At 39.8% G+C, this 21602-nt stretch overlaps 1 protein-coding gene across 7 annotated transcripts in view; it reads left to right on the top strand.

Moving 5' to 3' along the window:
• Positions 1 to 21602, top strand: part of LOC138197262 (leucine-rich repeat and fibronectin type III domain-containing protein 1-like protein) — a 175006-nt gene that overhangs the window by 98546 nt on the left and 54858 nt on the right. For all 7 annotated transcript variants that reach the window (XM_069147961.1, XM_069147962.1, XM_069147957.1 and 4 more), the window contains 5 exons: positions 924 to 1075; positions 1390 to 1643; positions 1814 to 2057; positions 2205 to 2362; positions 3559 to 3939. In XM_069147961.1, the coding sequence (XP_069004062.1) occupies positions 924 to 1075; positions 1390 to 1643; positions 1814 to 2057; positions 2205 to 2362; positions 3559 to 3939 (1189 nt within the window). The remainder of the gene's footprint in view (positions 1 to 923; positions 1076 to 1389; positions 1644 to 1813; positions 2058 to 2204; positions 2363 to 3558; positions 3940 to 21602) is intronic.

The raw sequence follows: 21602 nt of genomic DNA, 5'->3' as shown, positions 1-21602 counted from the left end.
AAGAAAAAAAAAAAAATGCACTGCTCCCACAGGGTCCAGAGAGACACTTTGATGCAAAAGAGAAATTAATTTCAGTTAAGCACTACCCTGTGCAAAACTAAAGATGTTATAATGCACTTTGGGGGATACCAGTTCACTCTGCTGTCAAACTAAAGTTCTTAGCGTTCTAAGTTTATACATTAAACAAAACAGTCTTGGTGAAAACCATAAATCAGATGACAGACTGTTCCATACTTAGGAAGTAGAAACACTAAAAGCACCATCACCTGATTAAACTCGGAGAATTTAAAGAGTGCGTAGAAGGAACGAAAAGAAGCACAAAAAGAGGAAAACATATGTACGAGGAAGGAAGTAATGGAGCCCTGAGGGATCGCCTAGTTGACAAAAGTAAAGCATGTCAGATAGACCGTATTTTCAGGGGCGAGGACATTTAATACTTTATAAATGCAAAGTTTTAAAATCAATTTTCTAACGTACAAGTGAAGCATTTTAAGAATAGGAGTGATGTGGCCAGACATCCAACCACCTCGCTATGTGGACATGTCATTCTTTCGAATTCGTCACATACAATACTTCTTCGACTCGGGTGCTCATGGTGCTGACGCCTTTTGCATATCTCTGATGCCAACGGCTTTCAGTAAAGTGATTTTAACGCCTTTTTGCTGTTATATGTCGTAGACCTTCTCTCCCTTCTATCTCAGAAAAAAAAAAGACATTGTAAAAAGCTAAAGAACATTGTAAGCCAGAGTCATCCACTTTTGTAAAAGCATGTCACTCGGCGGTCAGGAAAACATTCATGTTTTAAAACCTCTTTAGTGAACAAGCTCTCTATCTTCTATTTTTCTCTATTGCTGTACTAATGCATATCTATATTCCCGGTACTTAGGTAATGGAGTCTTTGTGTTTATTCTGCTTTCTCCCAGCTGTCCGAAGAAGAGACTTTGCCAACATGACCAGCTTGTTACATCTGACCCTGTCTAGGAATACCATCAGTCAGATCCTTCCCTCTGCTTTCAGTGATCTGCGGCGGCTGAGAGCACTTCATCTAGACTCTAATAGATTAACTGTGATCAAGGTAGGAAGGATGGATGGATGGAAGGAATAATGGATGGATGGATGGATGCATGGCATAATGGATGGATGAATGGATGGAAGGAATAACGGACGGATGGATGGATGGATGGATGGAACTTAATAGATGAATGGGTCACAACAGGGTCACACTAAAGTTTTAAGGCCGGATGGATGGTTTATGAAATACATAATTGAACAATGAAGCCACAGTGACAAATGGTCTACAAAACAGTAGATTTGTTTGTACCAGAGATACTGACTTTACCATAATATACTCATAGCCTCTCTTTGCCTTTTCACCTTTTCATCAAACAGGATGACCATTTCAAAGGCCTGAACAACCTTCGCCATTTGATCCTGGCCAATAACCAGCTCCACTCTATATCTCCCCATGCCTTTGATGACTTTCTATCCACACTAGAGGATCTGGACCTCAGTTACAACAACCTTGCCCAGGCGCCCTGGGACACGATCGGGCGCTTGACTAATGTCAACACCCTGAATATGGATCACAACCTCATAGAAAATGTTCCCCAAGGGGTATTCACCAACCTACATAAACTAGCCAGGTAAGGACATAGAAATATGATAATCAGATTTATAGCGATAGAGTATGTATAAATGCAACAGCAGGTTCACTACTCAACTGAAAAAAATATTATTGCCTTTTACTGTTAATAATATATGCATCTCTTGTCGTCTACCTGTTTCCTTCTGCCTACGCCATGTCCTATAAAAGGCTAGACATGACATCTAACAAGCTGAAGAAAATTCCCCCGGACCCGTTGTTCCTGAGAATTCCTGTTTATGCCAAGTCCAAAGGCTCCCCTCTCTCCTCTCTTGTGTTGAGTTTTGGTGGTAATCCCCTCCACTGCAACTGTGAACTTCTGTGGTTGAGGAGACTAACCAGAGAAGACGACCTCGAGACATGCGCCTCTCCCTCTGACCTCAGTGCCAAGTACTTCTGGACAATACCTGAAGAGGTGACGTTTTTGTATTTTTCATTTGTGCTACGCAAGAAACTAATAATACAGATGTGACATAAGTTTGGATCCAAGACAAATAGTTCATACTAGAAATAATACATCACAGACAAGCAAAGTATAACTTTATCTAATTTTTCCCATTAGGAGTTTATTTGTGACCCACCAGTTCTGACCCGGAAGTCACCTCACACTGTGGCAATGGAAGGGCAGCCTGCCAGTCTGAAGTGCAAAGCAAATGGTGATCCAGAGCCTGAGGTCCACTGGATCAGCCCCGAGGGGCGACTTATATCTAACAGCTCCAGGTATTTAGATGATCCTATGGTCTAGTTTCATCTACGGTTAACTGCTTTTCTCTCTGTTCGCCTATAGATTGTACAATCTTTCAAAATTAAAGGCAAGGTGCTAATTTAGGGAATATGACACTGAAAGGACCACTCTTACATTCAGTGATGTAAGAAACCTGGCAACCAAGTTGGCAGGTGCAAGACAGGAGTTGTTTTAATATTCTCTGCTGCGCCGCTCCACTTCAGTGCTATGTGTCAGTGTGTAGCCAAGTCAGAAAGACAGTGCAGCTCAGATAATTTTTGTCTTGGCTGTAGCAGTAGGGATGTGGGCACTTGACTTGTGTGGGCCAACTCTGACTAAGGATTAGAGGAGAGTTGTTAAGGTCAGAATCTCCTCACCTATAACACATTTCTCATATTCTCATTTGGTAACCTAGTTTGCACTCTTGTAAGATACGTGTGTTTTTAGTTGAGTTGAGTAAGTTAGTTAGTTCGTTAGTTTAAGTTGCATATACAAAATCTGTTATAAAATATGTGATAATATTTTATGATGCAAAGTCATAGCTCTTTAAAGCTTTATATAGGCCCTTTTTATTATTATTATTATTTTGCATCCTAAATATTTACACACAAAAAAGTGAATGGATAAGAAGCATTTTTGGAATTTTTTGGCAAGTGGCATTTGTCTTAATTCTGAAAGCTATGGGGATGAAACACACAACCAGGCAGCAACATAACCCCTCATCCTGGAAGCGACAGCATTGATTCCAAACAGAATCTGGGTGGATGCTGGTGCAAGTTGGCATCGGCATCAGTTGCTGGAGGCAGCGAAGTACACATGTGAGTAAATGGATTATTAAGCTGATTAGCAAGTGGATGGAACTGGATGCATTTTGCCACATTCTTCACTTGAATGAATAGGGAGCAAATTCTGGCCCGGCACATATTTATATGAAGTTCTGACACTGCCAATCCAAGTTGTGGTCTACACCGGTGAGAATTATATTAGTATCCTATCTGAATGATGAGGAGCCAGCGGATGGATGACAGGGAAAGGATTTGAGGGAAAGGAATTAAGAATAAAAAATATTACCACGTGAACTTTTATAAAGCCTTCTCTATGTGTTACTTTTTTTCCAACATTTACATTTCAGTAATTATGTTGATTGATTATCTAATTATTAGACTTCCCATTTATTTTCCATTTGTTTCAGAACCTTGGTTTTCTCTAATGGAAGCCTGGAGATCAATGTAACATCTCTGAAAGATTCAGGAAACTTTACCTGCATTGCCTCCAACGCAGCAGGTGAATCCACAGGAAGGGTGGAGTTAGTTATCACAGCCATGCCTCATCTGGCAAACAGCACAAGCCGCAGCCGAGATCCTGCGTCCGAACCTGCCCCTTCTGACATCCTGACCTCCTCCAAGGTCGCGCTGCCAAACAACGAAACAAGAGGGACAGACAGGAGGGTGTCATTGGTGGAGCTGACAGGAAACTCTGCCCTCATTAGATGGAGCAGTCAAACCCCTCCATCTGGAGTCAGGATGTTCCAGGTCCAGTACAACAGCTCTGGGGATGACACACTGGTTTACAGGTTTGTCTATCAGCACCGTCAATTTATGCTTCGTCCGTCTGTGTGTTTTGATTTTATGTCCGTAGCATCTATGGTGACTTTTATGAATCTTTTAAAGCATACTAGTGGAAGGCATTTGCATGTTAAAGTGTGAGCGTTTGTGTGTGCAGCTGTGACTAAATTAATCAACAGACCTCAGCCACTGCTGTGAGAATGAGAGCAGATGATAGATGATATAAGTGGAGATTATCACCGTCCAGTCGTAAAAGTCAAATCAACTGAAATGATAAAGACATCTGTGAGCCATTGTCGGGTTCGCTGGACACAAGGGAGCCAGGGAAACACGCGAGGAGTAGCAGTGGACAAGTTTTAATGCTTGTCTGTCAGTTTGCTTCATTGCTGTACTAATATTTTTGCTGTGTGGTTTCAGAGCTGGTATTTTAATTAGGGCTTTATGAGTGATATACTTTTTCATGTCTTGTGAAGTTTGACTTCATGAGGGATTTTTTTCAGATTTCCCCATGACTGGAACTTCTTAGACTAATGACTGTCAAATCCCTACAACCTTAAATGTAGTTCATATTATAATGTAGAAAAAAGGGAGCATATATAGTACTTTAACAGATTTGGGGAAAAAAATGTTTTTTGATTTGGGTGCCCAACATGTTTCTGCACATAGCAGAGCAAACTGTCATCTCACGCCTAATGAAAATGGGAATGAACACCCGGGGAGTTATATCATTGTTATCATTGAATTGAGCCTCTTTTAATGCATAGAATTGACATTATTAGAAAGGTCATTTTGTGGTTAAACATAGAATTCCAGTCCGATGATGTTAGAATTTTTTTTTTTTTTTTTCATTTGCTGTCATGTAGTGATACACAAAGATACTAAACGCTGAACTTGAAACACGTTTTAGCACCCCGACTGCTTGTGTGACAGAAGAGGCGTTGCTTATGCTTGTATGACAAGAGTGTTTCAGGGAAGGTGATAATGCATTTGGATCAGTGTAATAACAAGCTGTCTGATCCTGTACTGTATATACTATATATTGTTTTACTATGGCTTGACATAGAAACAGAAGATACTATTGGGAACATTTTACAATAAAACCTTGATAATTAATAATTTGATAATGAGTAGTTGGTGAATAACGTTGAATATAGGGCTGTATAGAAGATAATAGACAGCAGTCCCTCACTATTTTAGTTAATCCGGGGCATGTTGTGACGACAGTAGTTGCTCTGATTCATAGAAATTAACAGTTAATTGACAAAGAAAAAAAAAAAGGTTGTTTTGGATTTGCTCCTCACTAATTTGTGGTCCACGTTGTAAAGTGCTATCTACGCACTTGATTGGGGTTACAGTGTGCTCTCAGGCCTAGACCATTAAAAATTGGTGTGCAAACTGCACCTTTATTGATCATATTATCTCAAGTCATATGTTTGTATGGCTCTAAACACATATAGATAAGGAAGGTGTTTTCTGTTGCTGTTGGTGGTTTGTCTCCCGCTTGCAGGGAGTATTAATGGCTCGGTTTCTCATCGATAAAGAATGGTCATGTGTACATACACTGGGGGAGATTTCTCTCTGCAGCACTTCACACCTACTCTACTGTTTCCTCTAATAACTGTTAACAGCCTAAGTGTGCCTCGCTGGAGCTGTGTGAGAAAAAGCATGGTTAACAACCATAAAGCACTTGCAGGTGTTTCAGTTAAGTTCTCTTCTAAACGTTGGTGCTCTTGGGGAATCTTCTACATTCTCTCTCTCTCTCTCTGTGTGTGCAACAACCAACAGCCCTGGAAGCATTATTGCCTAAATCTCTCTCCAGAAGCTTGGGAAAGCCCTGTTTATTTTCAGTTCTGAGGAGTTTTCACACGTTAAGAGTGTTGTCATGGCAACAAGATGGGAAAATCTCCCAGATCTTGTTATGAGTGACAGTTGCCTTTAGTACTATCACACATGAGTACTGTGGACTATTTATGTATTTCGTGTATTTTTTTTCAGAGGTGCGAATAAAATATATCATTCTGTCTTCTGCGAGTACAGAAGCAAATCAGAAATATATTTCCTGCCAAACAAAATTGTCTGAAAACCAATTTAGCCTTTTTTTATTTTTGACCAGCAGTGAAATAATCTCTCAAGAGAAAATCATTATTGAAAGAATAACCTCTGATAGAATCAAATCCACTCATGTTGGACAGGAAAAACAGACAGTTGCTCTAAATTTTTGAAAATTCAACACTTGTTAAATGTCAAATTGGGGGTCTCTGCAGAAATGTGATTGTGGTGTTATTTCTTAGCAAGAGAGCACACTTGTATATTCGAATAGTTGACTTGCAGGTACATTATAAACGTCTTACTAATCAGATGTTGATGTGTGTGTGTGTGTGTGTGTGTGTGTGTGTGTGTGTGTGTGTGTGTGTGTGTGTGTGTGTGTGTGTGTGTGTGTGTGTGTGTGTGTGTGTGTGTAATACTAAATTAACTGTAGTTCCCAGATCTTAGATCTTAAATAAACTTTATACAACTAGTAGTTCCGACCCAGAGATCTGATTGGTCAACAGAACTTTGTAATGTGCTCAAATCAAAATATACAAAATAGTACTTGGTCCCAAAATTGGGTCAGGGAGAGAAATAGTAGAGCCTGTACCGGCAGTGGAAAAGGCTTTATATAACAAATATAAAGATTTATAGTTAAAATCCATACAGTTAGTACATTTTTCATGAACCAAATTGTAATAGTCAGCACCTCACATTCACCCATAAGTCATATTAACAATATGTTTTTGAATAATTCATAACTTTTAAAAATGCATTAATCCCTTAAGACCTGGACTATTATGTGAAATGTCTTCCTAAAAAAAACATCCTCCCCACACTCCACAACTGTAAGGCCAAAATGAGCAACTGTAGGCTCCATGGATATGAAACACGTCAAAGAATTCGGTTTCTATTACCAGCCCCAAGTGAGATCTAAAATTCACCAGCAAAACGTTACCTTTCTACTTCTGTCTTATCCAAGTTGTCTACCAGAAAGTAAACAACAGCCTGACAACAATTTGATGCAACAGAAATGAAGCACAATACTACACTCATGATTAAAATAGTTGTACTCGGCAGCCTGTTTTTTTTTTTTAATGTCCATACTTGACAATATTTTAAAAATAGGAGCAGTTTGCATCTTTATAACTAATGCAGCCTGGTCCCAGTGCAGGGACCTCCATGGTAGCCACAGTTACCATTTATAATCGTTCAGCATCAAATCAAATCTGCTCTCCACTATAACCGTACCATCATGACACTGTGATATTAAGCTAACAAACAAGCTTCTGTATCACTCTGACTCTATTTATTATCAGTAACAGTGAAGCAGCGACGCCATTATGAGGTCAAGCTGAAAAAACATGTTACCCGCTGTCACTTGTATCCTGCACACTTTGCTCTCTTTAGGCAAAACGTCTGAGCTGCATTGTGTTACGGCTGATGCAGAGATGAATGCCCACTGCCACTGGTTCACATTTGAAGTAACCAACATGCGAGAAACAGGGCGGCTTTTACTGTGCAGCAGTCAAAGGAAATATTATAAAAAAAATTGCATCTACCAAACAATGATAATTCCTCACATTTTCTTCAATAGCAATCAGCTTTCAATATTTGCACTGGAGTAACGGGGAAAAACAGCAACAATATATATATATATATATATATATACGCCGTAGGCTGTTAGATGAAAAGCAGACTGCACACCTCCAAATCTTAAGGCAACATAACTAACTTCATGGTGCCCTGTGTGAAAAACTACTTGCACCATGTAGAGCATGAAGTCAGTGGTTACAATTATTTCTGGCTGTCTATGTTTATGAAAACAATGCGTTTGTTTGGCTGTGCTGTAAATAAACACACTGGCTTATCTGCAGTCGTATTGAAACCGCAGTTGCTGATACCACAATAACAGTAACATGATAACAGGATTCCAAACATGAAGGTTGGAAGCCAGTGAAAAAATGACAGGGTCTTAAGAAGGACTGTTTCAGTGCAGGTAAACCCAGACACTGTCAAACAGAGGAGGAGAGGATGTTCGTGGGATGTAGTGCAGCACAACGTAAAAACATAGCAGAAAATCACATGCATGCTGGAGTCACGCAGCTTAATGTTAAATGGGTTGCCGATGTCAAGATATGACTATCCAATCCATCATGCCACCAAATCATGGGCTCTTGTCAGTTTACATGTTGTGACCAATGAGTTGTTTCATAAATGGGCAGAAGTGTTGGTAGATTTATGTTTTGTAATCAATAATGTTCATTTATTAATCATTCATGAACTGTATTACTATCTGCATTATGAAAAAAAAAAAAACTCGTATATCATTATTGTGAAACAATTATCTGTTTTTAATGTTTACAGTTTCAAGGAAAGCAACATATTTCTAAAATATACAGTGTCTACATGCAGAAATATACTTTGTTATAATTCTACCTGATCACATAAGATCATGGCTGAATCATGAGCCTGATGCCATGTATGTGGTCACATGGTATTATGAGATTAACATCCATTAAAAGCAATCAAGATTGTGCAAGCTCAGCTCTGAGTGAAAGAGAAAAAAAAAAAATGAAACAACCCCGAGTGTGTGCATACGTGTTCAATTCCACTCTTCTATCTTTCGTAGGTCAATAGCCATTAGGAGGAGTGATGCACAGTACCATGAGACGAGAAGAGTTGGAGGGAGGGTATAAAGTGCTGAGGACCAGAGAAGACAGGAAATAGGCACAAAAAAAAAAAACAACAACAGTGAAGCTTCGCATATATTTTACTATCCATTGGTTATTTCTGCCACATCCTTTACGTCAAAGAGCATATCATTAAAACGGAGTCACGCCACGCTTGTTGAAGCTTAATCAAAACTAGTACTTAGATCTGATAGAAAAAAGATCAAAGTGTGTGTTTCCTCTTTGTAATGAGAAAGTGAAATGGCTGCTTTGTGACAAATGTGGCACAGAAGAATACCTCTACGCGTACAGTAAATCAGAGTAGGTACACATGGAGGATAGCTCAAAGACAGACATGATGCTGATGTAAAGGATTTGGCTGTCAGGATTGTGCTGGATTTGAATATGAATTTTGAACACACAGAGAGATAAAATTCCTGATCAAATTAGTCCAACACGAGCACCCAGATGACAGCATCTTTTCATCTATACATGGCCGTCTGTGCCCTTTATTATTTAACTTTTACGAAACTGGCAGCTCAAATTAGAACAACTGCCACTTTAGAGACTACCAATTGTCTGAAAACCATAAAGAGGGCTCTCTGAGGCGGCCTTAAAACCCCGCGACTACTTACGATCAGTGCTATTATAGCACCTAGTACATGCGAGTTTCCGTGTGCATGTACTTGGAAAACATTTCCGTCAGTTATCACTGTGTTTAAGACAGGCTCTTCAAAACTCTTTGGCTAATGTAATGAAAGCCTTTTGAAGTGTGGATGAGTGAATGGAAGAATGAATGAACTGAGGAGCTTGATCCAAGTGCCGTGCCATTTTGTAGCCCATCTCTCATGGGATTATAAGACACCTTTCATCAGGCATTAACAAACGAAGGCCTGAAAAATACAGTAGATACTGGGGATGAGCATGTTTTTCAAGTACTCATTAAGTATACATGTAAACAAAAAAAAAATGTATACATGCGACTACCATATTATCTTATTTCCCTTGTTTTTACCTGTGCCTGATAGTAATATGTTATTACCGCCAGACGGTGTCAGTAATGCACCCAATAGCTGTTTGCAAACTGCCACTAATCAACGAAATTAGGAGAAGACAACTACCAGGGTTTTGTTTGACAAAGCATGTGTGCCTCCGTGAGATTTTACGATACAAAAAGGACAAACATGCAAAGATGACTACAATTGTGAGAAGCTCCTTTGAAAAATAAACAATCATGAGGTCCTGTGGAAATGCGACCAAGTAAAGCTCGTGAATATCGAATAGCAGTTTTGCTTGGAATACCTATTCTTAGTAGTCACATAAATAAATCATCATCATCTCGACGTGGCATTAAGTTTTAATTAAGTGTGTTTGTGTGAGAATAAAGTGAGAATGCCTCCGCATCTTGAACATAATCTCATAAATAACCATCCTTTAACTCTGTCAACATGCAGAGAGGAACGCCACTGTACCAAAAGGCCTTGTTAAAGTTATTAATCAACTGTAGCAACTGCAAGTACAATTTCTTATCAACACTTTTCATTATGTACTTTAATTCATTTTATACAAGTGTCATGAAGGAACTGTCTTATATGCGGGATGTAAATCCCGCTAACTGGTGTCAATGATCTGTGTTTTTTACACCTAGCATTCACTTCAACTCCACACAAATTGCGTGCTAGAAATAAATATATAATTTCCTGCACCAATATATAAAACCAGGGGATCTTGTAGAGACAGCAATTCTGCTTCTTTACAAAACACAGTTGGGAAGGTAGTATTTGAACATAGTTTTGAGGAAACAGGGTTGTTTATCTTTTTATCAAGTAGGTTTATCTGTTGATAGAAATAAAAAGCATTGGGCAATGTTCCGGGAGGACAATATTCAAGTACAAATTGAAGGAAATTAATTCATGAAAGTGATATGTTGTTTCTTTTTTTTTAGTTTTTTCACTGCCAAATGGAAACTAAAATTGACTCAACTATTAGTTCTAATAGTTATGCTTGTTTTAAAATCATTTTCCCCCTCTGCCTAAGAAAGGCTCGAATTATGGGTTTCCTTTGGACATCGTATCTCCCCGAGTGTGCTGACGAAATCCCCCTCAGCCCCCCCCTCCACTTTTCACAGAGGGTTTATTTACTGTAGTTTGACATACAGGGTCTTTCTACCGTCTGGGTCGAACTCAGCCATCGGATAGAGGAACTGATAAAGCCGCGTGGATAAGAAGTAAATCTTCTTGGATTGGTAAAAACACTGCGATTGATAGATTCATTTTGACTCAACATTTCACTACCTGGATGAATTGGATAAATCCAAACAGACATGTTAATAGATACCTTTGTTTTTATCCGTTTCCATCTCATGTCACTTCTTCTGCCTTGATCCTCTCCTTTACACCGTCTCCATTATCTTATGTTAATAGCCAATCATTCGTTGCATTTCCCTCCGGGTGGTTTGTTTAATGAGGTGTCATCGTTCCAACATTGTTGCTGGTCTTTCACTTTACGTTTTACTTTTAACTGTGCTGACCGCTTCATAGAATGAATGCGATGCAAACTAATGTTTTTTTCCCTTAATGTTACACCTCTGTACTCGAGATTTTGTTGAGGAGAAGGTGTCAAAATGGGAGCCAGATGTGACACAGTATGCAGAGTTACCATTGAAATGCAGACCTGACCACTTCATGGACACGTTCTGCCTCAGCATGCTGTAATATGAGCAGAATCTGATTCAACAGTGTGGAGATCTGACAATCACAGCATCCTCTTTGACTGTACTGCAAGTACACGATAGAATGTAACCACGTAGATGATGTACAGAGTCGGGGCACAGAGTAAATCTTTAAAAAAACGGGTACGATTAATTCTCAAATGTAATCTGCCAAAGGTGTGACTGGTTTCTTAGTTCAGCCAAGTTCAACAACATCACTGAAATGCCCATCTGACAAGAAGGCAGATTAGTTTTTAATAACAAAGACACTTAAATCTATATCATTTTTTGAGGGGAAATGTGGGAAACAATTACAGCTGGTTTTTTTTAGATGTTTTGGTTACATTGAACAAAATAAATCCAAGTTGAACTATTTTTTCCGCTTAGAGCTTTCAGCGAGTGTTGTGTCAGCCTACAGATGTAGTGCCTACTCCATAAAGCACACACTTTAATTCAGATATGAGGGCATGACTGCCTTTGAAGGTGCATTAGCAGTACAATCAATTTCTGTCATGAATGCAAAGCACCATCATACACAGAGAAGGACATGCTCACATACACACCACCACTTCCTGAAAATAGACATCGCTTGAAACTCTACTTTTAAACTGACACCTCTGATTACTCTCTAAATGCACACCGCTTCTTATGTCTGGATGGTTATGAGTGACTACATCATTGAGAGTATGTGGGATACAAACTTTGGAGTATGTGCTTGTGTGTTTATTTGTGTCTGTGTGTGTCCACGCTGGTTCAGAGAATTGTATTCGCCTCACATTTTCCTGCCTGGGCAAGGGCGGAAAGAGGTCAAAGTGTATATTTTTCACACAGAAACACACATACAGCCACGAGAACACACAGACATGCGCACACACACACACACACACACACACACACACACACACACACACACACACACACACACACACACACACACACACACACACACACACACACACACACCGCAGACAATCCAGACATCTGTGTGCCTGTGACCCAACTGTCTCTCTGTCTGGCTACCCTCACTGCCCCCTCCATGGTTTGTGATTCTGTGGACCATGTAATGACCCTGGGTCATATTTGTTTTGATGTGGTGGATCTGTGTCCCCTCCCCTCAGAGTGAATGTGGATGTGTGTGTGCGTGTGCGTGTGTTGTGTTGATGGAACAGGTTGGGCCCTGTGATTGGTCCATTCAAAGGGATTGCTTAATCCGTGGTGGACCAATTGGTTACAGCAGGCTTTATTTTTGCAGAATGAGCGAGCATCTAGTTTTTGTGTATTGACATGAGACCATTCTGTAAATTGAGTAACTAGAAAATCCCTTTGGAGAGTTTGTGTAGCGTTTTAAATTTAGTGACTTTGATAGACCAGTGTAGCTTGAAACTCAGATAGTTTGTACATTTTTGTTTGCAAGTAGCACCCTGTAAATATGAAGCATCTTTTAGGAGTTCAGTCAGAACTTTTTTCTCTCGTTTTAGTTTAGACAATAGAGACTTGTCATTTGTTAACATTCGGTTTCCTTGGCTAGAGATGTTCAGAGCAAGCTGTTGAACTTTTGTTTGATGTTTTGGGCATCGCTCAGCTTTGAAGTCTTAATAAACTCCTACTGTAAACTTTGATTCCACTGTGCAGCTGGCCTTTGTTGGGAGTGAGAGTAATGGTTGAGTCACACGTCATGTTATGTATAGTCTTCTCCTAGACTTGGGACATAACAACTGACAGACACATACAAAGGTCAGCAAACTGAAGATGTTTGAAGCATGTATTAATACTAGAAGTAGAAAGCTGCTTTCGTGCCTTATCATCTCTGTCTGGCACATATTAAAGTTTGACACTGATGTCCTGTTATTTGTCCGACCTGCTGCAGCTCCAAAAGGCAGGGCTATTTGTCTTTACTGGCAAAATGAGCTGAAGGATAAGCATTGTCTATTTTTAATCTACTAGAATACTTTCTAATCCCTTCCGAATGAACAAAACAGACATTGCATTTGCAGTAGACACAGACAGCTGAGTGATTAGGGTGAATGCCGTCACACTGGTGCTGCGTGTCATTACCCTGCTTCTTTCCCCACGTTTCCTGTCTATCACTGCATCTGAATAAAGGTAAATATGACAACTAAATAGAAAAATAAATACAATGCTGAAACCCATTAGAGTACTTAGTATGATAAAAAAAAAATAAAAAAAAATAGAAACCGTAAGCCTTATTCAACCGAAATATAAATGAATTGAAGTCGGTGTTCAAGTAGTAAATCTGTTATTGTGTGAATTGATGTGTTTATCTGTGGGGAGAGTCATTCCTTGGAAGGGAAGACATTTTTAGAAAGTGAGGACTTGGCTGCTCCTCACTTTTGGACAGACCATCAAATGGGACATGAAAGAGTCCAGAGTTGGTTTTAAGGTTAAGGTTAGGAGCAAGCAGCATTCAACAGTGACATCACCGGTTGGTTTGTGAACGGCCGTTATGAAGCACTGAGTTTGGATTTTGGCCGTCGCCATCTTGCCAGTTTTGAGCGGTTTGGAGCAGGAAGTGACCATATTTGGACAAGCTGGGCGCGACCGAGCAGTGGATCTGACTCGATCTGATTGGCCGCCCGGCGATACTACGCCCCGCCCACCGTTAGCTGTAACCTGACTGCACCACAGGCCTGTCAATCAAACAGATGCCCCCCCCAAAACCACAGATTTTTGAAGTTTAGCCTTTAATTAGTGACAGGATTACTTTCAGCTGGTGCGCCAGGAAACTAATAAGAAGGAGAGACTTTAGCTAACAACACCAAGATAAATCATAGAAGAAAATGTACGAGACAAGTTAAATGGGAATCTTTGGAGCTAACCTCCAGTGACACTGTGATATTGCAGCTTAAAGAAAATCCGCAACCGCCTCCCTTTTTCCGACCCAGAAGCTACGTCTATGTATATATATATATATATATATATATATATATATATATATACAGTCTATGGTTAGGAGTTAGGTTGAGAATGAGGTTAAGGTTTGGGTTAGGGTAAAGGTTGAGTTAAAAATGTAGTTAAGATGGTTAATGTTAGTGCAAGATGCAAAGGAATGCACTATGTCCTCACAAAGACAGAAGCACAAATGTGTGTGTGTGTGTGTGTGTGTGTGTGTGTGTGTTTGATGGGGAGTTAAAGGGTTTTGGGGGTCACAGCAGTTGAGCAGGTGGTGGAAGCATCTGGAGCAAAGCCAGGTGGGCTGAGGTGTTGCTGCATGTAGGCAGCTGCATGTCGGGCACGGTGGGGAAAAGAACCAGAAAGAAAGAGAGAGAGAGAGAGACCCTATGTGTTGTATTTTTTTTTTTTTTTCTTGCAGGTGGGTGAATGTAGCTTGCATGTATATATTTTTTTTGACATGTACAGTATGTGAAGCACAGAAAGGCTTATTCCTGTGTGATCCACATTTATCCATTTTTGGCAGTCACGTCAGTAAATTCTGCAAATTCACGATCTACTCAACCACAACTGCAACATTGCAATTCTATACGGAAATCACAAATCTGGCACCGCCATGTAAAAAGAAAAGTGACACTTAATATCTGAAAGAGCAACTGTAACATTTAAGAATCAGCTGAGAAAACCACACTTATAAGCTCATAAATCAGACGTGTGTTATAAACGGCAGTGAAGTGAGCAGTTTTGATCACTGAAAAATGCAAATGAGTTCATTTCGCAAAAAGCGCTTCTACTAACTACCGGCAACGGACACGCCAGACCTTCTTTGCCATGGTGACGGGAATAAACATTGTGACGCAGTTTGGTTAGATTTAGGGGTAAGATCATGGCTTGGGCAAGCACAATACGTTTGCTAATGTAAGTTAAATACGTTGCATAAGTTAGGCCTAACTTAAAATACAAAAAGTTGACATTTGTTATGAGACGGACACAAACAGTGGTCTCCTCGGTAAAAAAAAAATCGGATACACCTCTTCCCTCCTCCTTGCACGTACTTTTGTCATCTTTTATACATCACCAGACGTTCACCTTAGCTCCCGTCATAGTTACTACGACAACCAGAGGTCATAGTAAATCTTAATATTATAGGCTGCTTTGCACAGATGACCTACACGGCAGAGTTTTAGGGGAGGACATTCTCCCTTTTGTGTCAGCTAAAACACATAGTGCGCATCTTTGGTGTCAGTGAAGCAGGCTCGTTACTCGGTAACATGCTTGGACTTCAATTTAAAGTGTATTTTTGAGATAATGTTATAAAAGGTCAAATTTTACACCACCTGAAATTGTATGCCCATGTAATGTTTATGCAAACATTTGCTTTGTGAGTACTGAAGAGTTTGAAAATACCACTTACGCCACGTAATGAGCCGATAAAGAACGAATAGATGGCAATTTACCAGATTTTGATTGTTTCATTTCAGGTGAATGTGTTTCTGAAACACAGGAAACGATAAAGAGAAACACAATGGCTGCTAACATACTGTATAACAGTAGGTAGGTTGTGACTTTATTCACTGCTAATTATGGTCATGTGTATGAGTGTGTGAGTGTGCAAGCGAGCAAACAACAGAAAGATGTAAAGAGATCAGTTAGAATGTATTTTTGATCAAATGAAACTCCACTCCGTTGGTGCTTGCAAAGGGGCTACACATTTACATACCGCTGCAGTTTAACCTGTGTATCAGCTCTGTTGACAAGAGGAGAGAAGAGAAAAAGAAAAGAAAAATCACACAAATCTTCTGTGGTAAATTGCGTGACATGGGTAATGACATTGTCATGACTGGCCCCATTTCACAGTAAATTGCTATTTAATGAATGGGACCAGGCCAAATGCACATGACCTTGGAATAGCATGTATCACATTATAGAGTTCATGATAATAGAGGGGTAGATAAACCATTGCATGTTGCCTCCCTGTGGAGCAGCATTCAATAATTCCAGACACAATAAAAAAAAATAAAAAAATTGGAGGAATTTTGTGATCACTTAGATTTAAAATCTCTCTACACTAAAATGTACTTCTTTTTAGAAGCTGTTGTGCTGGCCGCTGACACTCGCGCTCACACATGCAGAGGGGAGTTGACGTATGGCATCTTAAAGGCCACTGCTGACACCAGCACTTTCAGACTGAAGCTGGTAATACAACTGCATTTATGACTATAGCAGTGCACTTATTATTACTGCCCCTACCGCTGTCAGGAGACTTACACTGATGTGCTGCAGTTGCTGTCCCTCGATGTCAATATTCAGCCTCATACTGACTAACACCAAAACAAAATATCTGCCCAATCATATCGCACACTCAAATTCATGCATGCTCATGTGCTCTTCACGCACACCCACAATGAGCAGTCAGTTTCCTGTGGGTCATCGTCTTTTAATTGAATGATTCACGAGAAATATACTAATGAGCTTTAGGGCCTAATGACAAATGAATGAATGCTCACATACATGTATGTATGAACGCACAAGTACACACACACACACACACACACACACACACACACACACACACACACACACACACTACTGGTGGTACTGGTGTATGTGTGCCCATTAAATGCAGAACTAATGAGTCAGATCAGAGAGGTTAAGTTCAAAGACACTAAAGGCATGGTCTATTTAGTCATCTATCTTTGCTTTTCACCTGCAGGCTCATTCCCTGACTTATTTTTCAAAAAAGTGTTTTCCACGACTGCTTCTGTTACCCCATTTTTTTCTTTTCTACTCCATTCCCCCTTTTTGTTCCATGCCCCCCTTCAGTCTGTATCACTTTCATTACCATTTTTTTTTTATCTTGTTTTGCATGATCGTATTTTCTTTTTTTCTCTTTTTAGCTGCCTCAGTCCAGCTCTCTTTATTTTTTCATGTCGTTTTGATTATTTTTCCATATCTTTCTTTGTCCTTATCTTTTCTTCTATTTGTATTCTACCTGGCAGTCTTATTCGAGTTATTTCTCTCTTCCTTCAGCTCATCCTTGCCCCACTTCCCCTTCCTCTCCTCTCCTGGATATTTGCGGCGCTCAGCAGAACGCCATTGGCTGTCTGACCCATAATCCCCTTGTTTGGCATCTTGTTGCCGTTTTCATCATCGTCCCAAATCGATGCTTAATTATACCGCGACACCCCCACCCCCTGCAGTTTCTCATCCCCTCATCATCTGTCCACAACCTCCTTTGCTCTCTCCTGCAACCACCCAGCCTTCAGATCTTCATGGATGGAGGGGAGAGTAATTAAAAAGAAGCATGACACAGTGAGCAAAGGAAAGTGCATGTGTGTGTGTGTGGAGGGGGGATGTGTGGAGAGGGTGGGGGGGGGGGGGGGGGGGGGCGCGAGAATAAGTGGAGAAGAAGGAGGAAAGGAAAAGGGGTGAGGATAAAAGGAAAGAGGCAGTGGGTTAGAGGAGGAGATGTGGGGCAGTAGGGGGAGGAGCAGAAAGCAGGAGAAACTAGAGGGAAATAGAGGAAAGGAGAAGAGGGGATTTGGATTTTGAGAGGGGATGAAAGACGAGAGCTCCTCGATGGATTGCATCCCATAATGCTCAATGGAGTATAAATAAACAAACTCATTATTAATGATTGAGTTTCCATCATGTGCTTACACGAGCTTGATATTTAAACATAGTTTATCTATGTTTTAAGCTCCCTGGTGGTAATGAACTCAGACTTCCTTATTTGATAGTAGCTGTGAGACGCCATGACATCTTAACAAACTTCATGATGGAGAGTAACAATCATTGCTTTGCCTATTTTACCGTTAGGAGCTCTATTTCCGTCAGGCGCAGCACAAACGCAGGTTTAATTTCTGTGCACTGGGTCATTTAGTGAACGTAAGCGCATCTGTTGGGCATCGATGACCGATATATTTACTCCGGCAGATGGTATGGCGGTCTTAACGGTCTCAGCTGTGAATGTCGAGGGTGTTGGAGGCCTCTAGGTGGGTATATCACATGATGCATTAGGAATGTGGATAATTTCACTCAAAACTCGATTTGCTTTTTTTGCCAAAATGAACAAAGAACACTCATCCAATGGAATGAAATCAATTGCGGTAACGTTGTTAAGTGGGAGCTTAAGTAAATTACACCCAGTCAAAGCTCCCGATGCGATTAATTTACTCACATTGACGAAGCAATGATCAAACCCTGTTGGGTTGGGCCGGCCATCTTGCCGCAGCTAGGTTCGTGTTGAGCCACGTGTTGAGCAACTCGACGGAACGCAGTGAAAAGCCCCTCGCGCTTACTAAATGAAAATATGCTTTGATCTGTGCTGAGACCAGCTTTGCGCCAGTACAGAAATAGTGCCCTACTACTCCTTTGCATCATTCCATTAATCCAAGAACATTTTTTTTTTTAGCTGATCTAAAATTACTATTCAGATAAAATTTAGATTGTAATTATAGGTTTAGGCCCAGTGGCAGCTGGCTAGAGGGCACAAGGACAACCCCCTCACCGGTCAAAGATGATGGTTACAATTAGATGAAACATATTCAACAGTGTTTCTATAATATGAAATATAAATTGTTATTTTTGGGGAAGAGCAATGCTGCAGTAGCTTCCTCTTTATTCCCGGTCTCTAAACAGCTCTTTTGAGGGTCTAAAGTAATTGTATTGTCCCAGATAGAACCAACAAACAACAGGATAGTGGCACTTATTGTCATCGTCAGCAATGAGTGTGGGGACCCAAAACTCAAACCTAATTCAATAAAAATCTGCATTACTTCCAGTAACTACGAGTAAAAGCGCTTGGTACAAATCAACCAACACTAGAATTTGACAGCGGGCCAGCATTAAAGGCAAAACATACATGTAAAGCTTATAATTGATATGACATCAATTCGCTAGCTGGATGCAGCGATCCAAAGTTTGCTTTAGACTCTTACCTTTGAAAACAATGAGGACAGACAAAACGTAGACTGAGTAACTATCAGAGCACATTGTAGCTGCAGAGGACCACCAAGTAATAGACATTATTCTCCTTTTCATTGAGGTGGCACATCATTTGTTTAAGAACAACAAAAAAAAAAAGATAATGTCTAAAAGCAAATGGTGATTTTGTTAATTCCTATAGGTTAAAACATCGTGTCAAGCAAGTTCATTCAAATATTTAACTTGCTGACATTTTTCGTGTCCTACCAGTATTGAGTTTGTGCTCTGTGTTTAGCACGTGTTGGTGGACAACTGCCTCAACTTTTTTTTAAATTGTTAGAATCAAATCATTAACAAAATTAGTGAAGCATTTCCATAAATGGACGGTGTTTATTTGCATCGGTTCATATATCATTAAATCATAAAGGGGTAGGTGCTGAGAGTGGTTAGATATGACACACTGACACCAACAAAAATGTTACCATATGCCACTACTTGGGTTTTTAACTCATCCATAAAAAGTCAACAGTCTGTTTTCAGTGCTCTGATAAAGATTTGACAATAGGGTTGTGCATGACTAAAGTGGGCAGAACTATGTTGACATTTAAAAAAATGTAGCTGTTAAACAAAGTGCACATTGTTGTTGTGACCAAGAAAACAACTTGTTAAAATATGTAATTTATCCATTACATCTGCGTGGAGCTTTTCACTTGAGTTTCCTCCCACACTCCAGACATACACTTACAGTTCAGGTAAATTTGAAATGCTGAATTTGTCATTTCCTCTACATGCGGGAATTCTTTTGTATAACAGCAGCAGGATTTGTCCTCTCTGTTTTGTCCCATGCATTAGTGTTGAGGCTACAGCCACCCTTTGATGGAATGAATGAATAATATGGGTAGAAAACGCAGCTGCAGAGTAAAATAGTTCTGTCTTAAAGCACTTGTCAAGTTGCTGTCACGGAAGAATCAATACTAAACAAGACGAGGCAAACCAATTCCAATCAGGGAAACCCAACCCAAAATATTGAATGTATTACACTCAAATTTAGCTTCGCGATAAACCACGATGAGATTAAAAGCATTCGGCTTTTCTGCCCTTGTCTTTTTTGCCACTGATGTGGGGTAATGCTTGTGCATATGAAATGTCCAAATACAGTGGGGAAATCAGCAGTTTTATTATTATAAATCATTTTATGTTTTGTTCTCACTGGGGATGTTGTGTTTGACTTGGATTACTTCTCACTTCCCAATCCTGCTGTAAGTTGTGTCCCGTTACCGTTCATCTACTGGAGATGAGAGCAGAGGATTTGTTTACAACTCAGTGAAGAAACCAGAGAATTCGTGACAAATCAACCTACTGTCATTGAAAACATAATAAGCAAAGAAAAAAAAAAAGAGATGCAGCGATTTTCACAGTGCTGCACTGTATTGGTGTGAACTCCATATACACAATGTAAAATCTAAAATTAAAGCGAGTGTCTTTGCATTGCTCCATCTTTAATAACCACCAACACATTTTTAAATCCTACAAAGCAATAACGGCAGATTGTTTTAAAATCGGCATAAATTTATAGATTAAAAAGGCTCAAATGTTACAAGGAATGATTATCATATATATTTGGCTATTCTGCCAAACCCGGCTTCACCGACCTATTGCGCACAGCTTCAATCTTCACAGTGAATAAAGTCTGGAAACCCTGTTAGCATAAACGTTTGCTCAATCCTACCAATCAGCGACCAGTCGGGGTGGCGAAGTGCAACTGTGTTGTTTTGAAATGGCGGCGGTGGTCGAGCTACAGGAAGCGATACAAATAGTTGTAGCAACACTGGCTAATATTGAGGAACTGCAAATGCAACAACAATGACAACAATCTCAATTTAAAATAAGTCTGCAATGTTTATTTACCACCATGGGGTTGCACTGTAGTCACGCTCGGGGTGGGTCTGTTTTGTTTCCAGCGAAGTGAGTTTCAGCAGACAATACGGGTCATGTGGTGGTCAAAGCCGATTTGTTTAAAGCTCATTTAATAGTTACAAAATTAACCAGAGTGAATTTGGGTCTCGTAATACCAGACTATATTCTGCCAAAAATTGACAGAAAAAAACCCCACAATGACATGAAAGTCCTTTGAAACTTTGTTTACCAGCTCTGCATGCCTTAATATCTTATTAATACATTCAGAGACAAAAATTCCATTTCATTTTCTTTTCTTAAAATCTAAGCATTTATAGTCACGACTTCAGCCTCACTGTAATTATTCCAACCTTGAACAAGTCTACCTTTCTCATGCTAAATCAATGAATAAGAATATGTTAAAAAAGCATTTCAGTTTTCTAAATGCATTAGCTGGTTTAGAGTAGAAACAGCTCTCCTATAAGTGAGATGGGGATTGTATTTGTGCGTGCACATGTGCATGATTGCT

This window comes from Embiotoca jacksoni, unplaced genomic scaffold, assembly GCF_022577435.1.
Source record: "Embiotoca jacksoni isolate LCO1_2020_lvr unplaced genomic scaffold, fEmbJac1.0.p SCAF_14, whole genome shotgun sequence".
NCBI lineage: Eukaryota > Metazoa > Chordata > Actinopteri > Embiotocidae > Embiotoca > Embiotoca jacksoni.
This window is presented reverse-complemented; position numbering and strand designations above follow the sequence as displayed.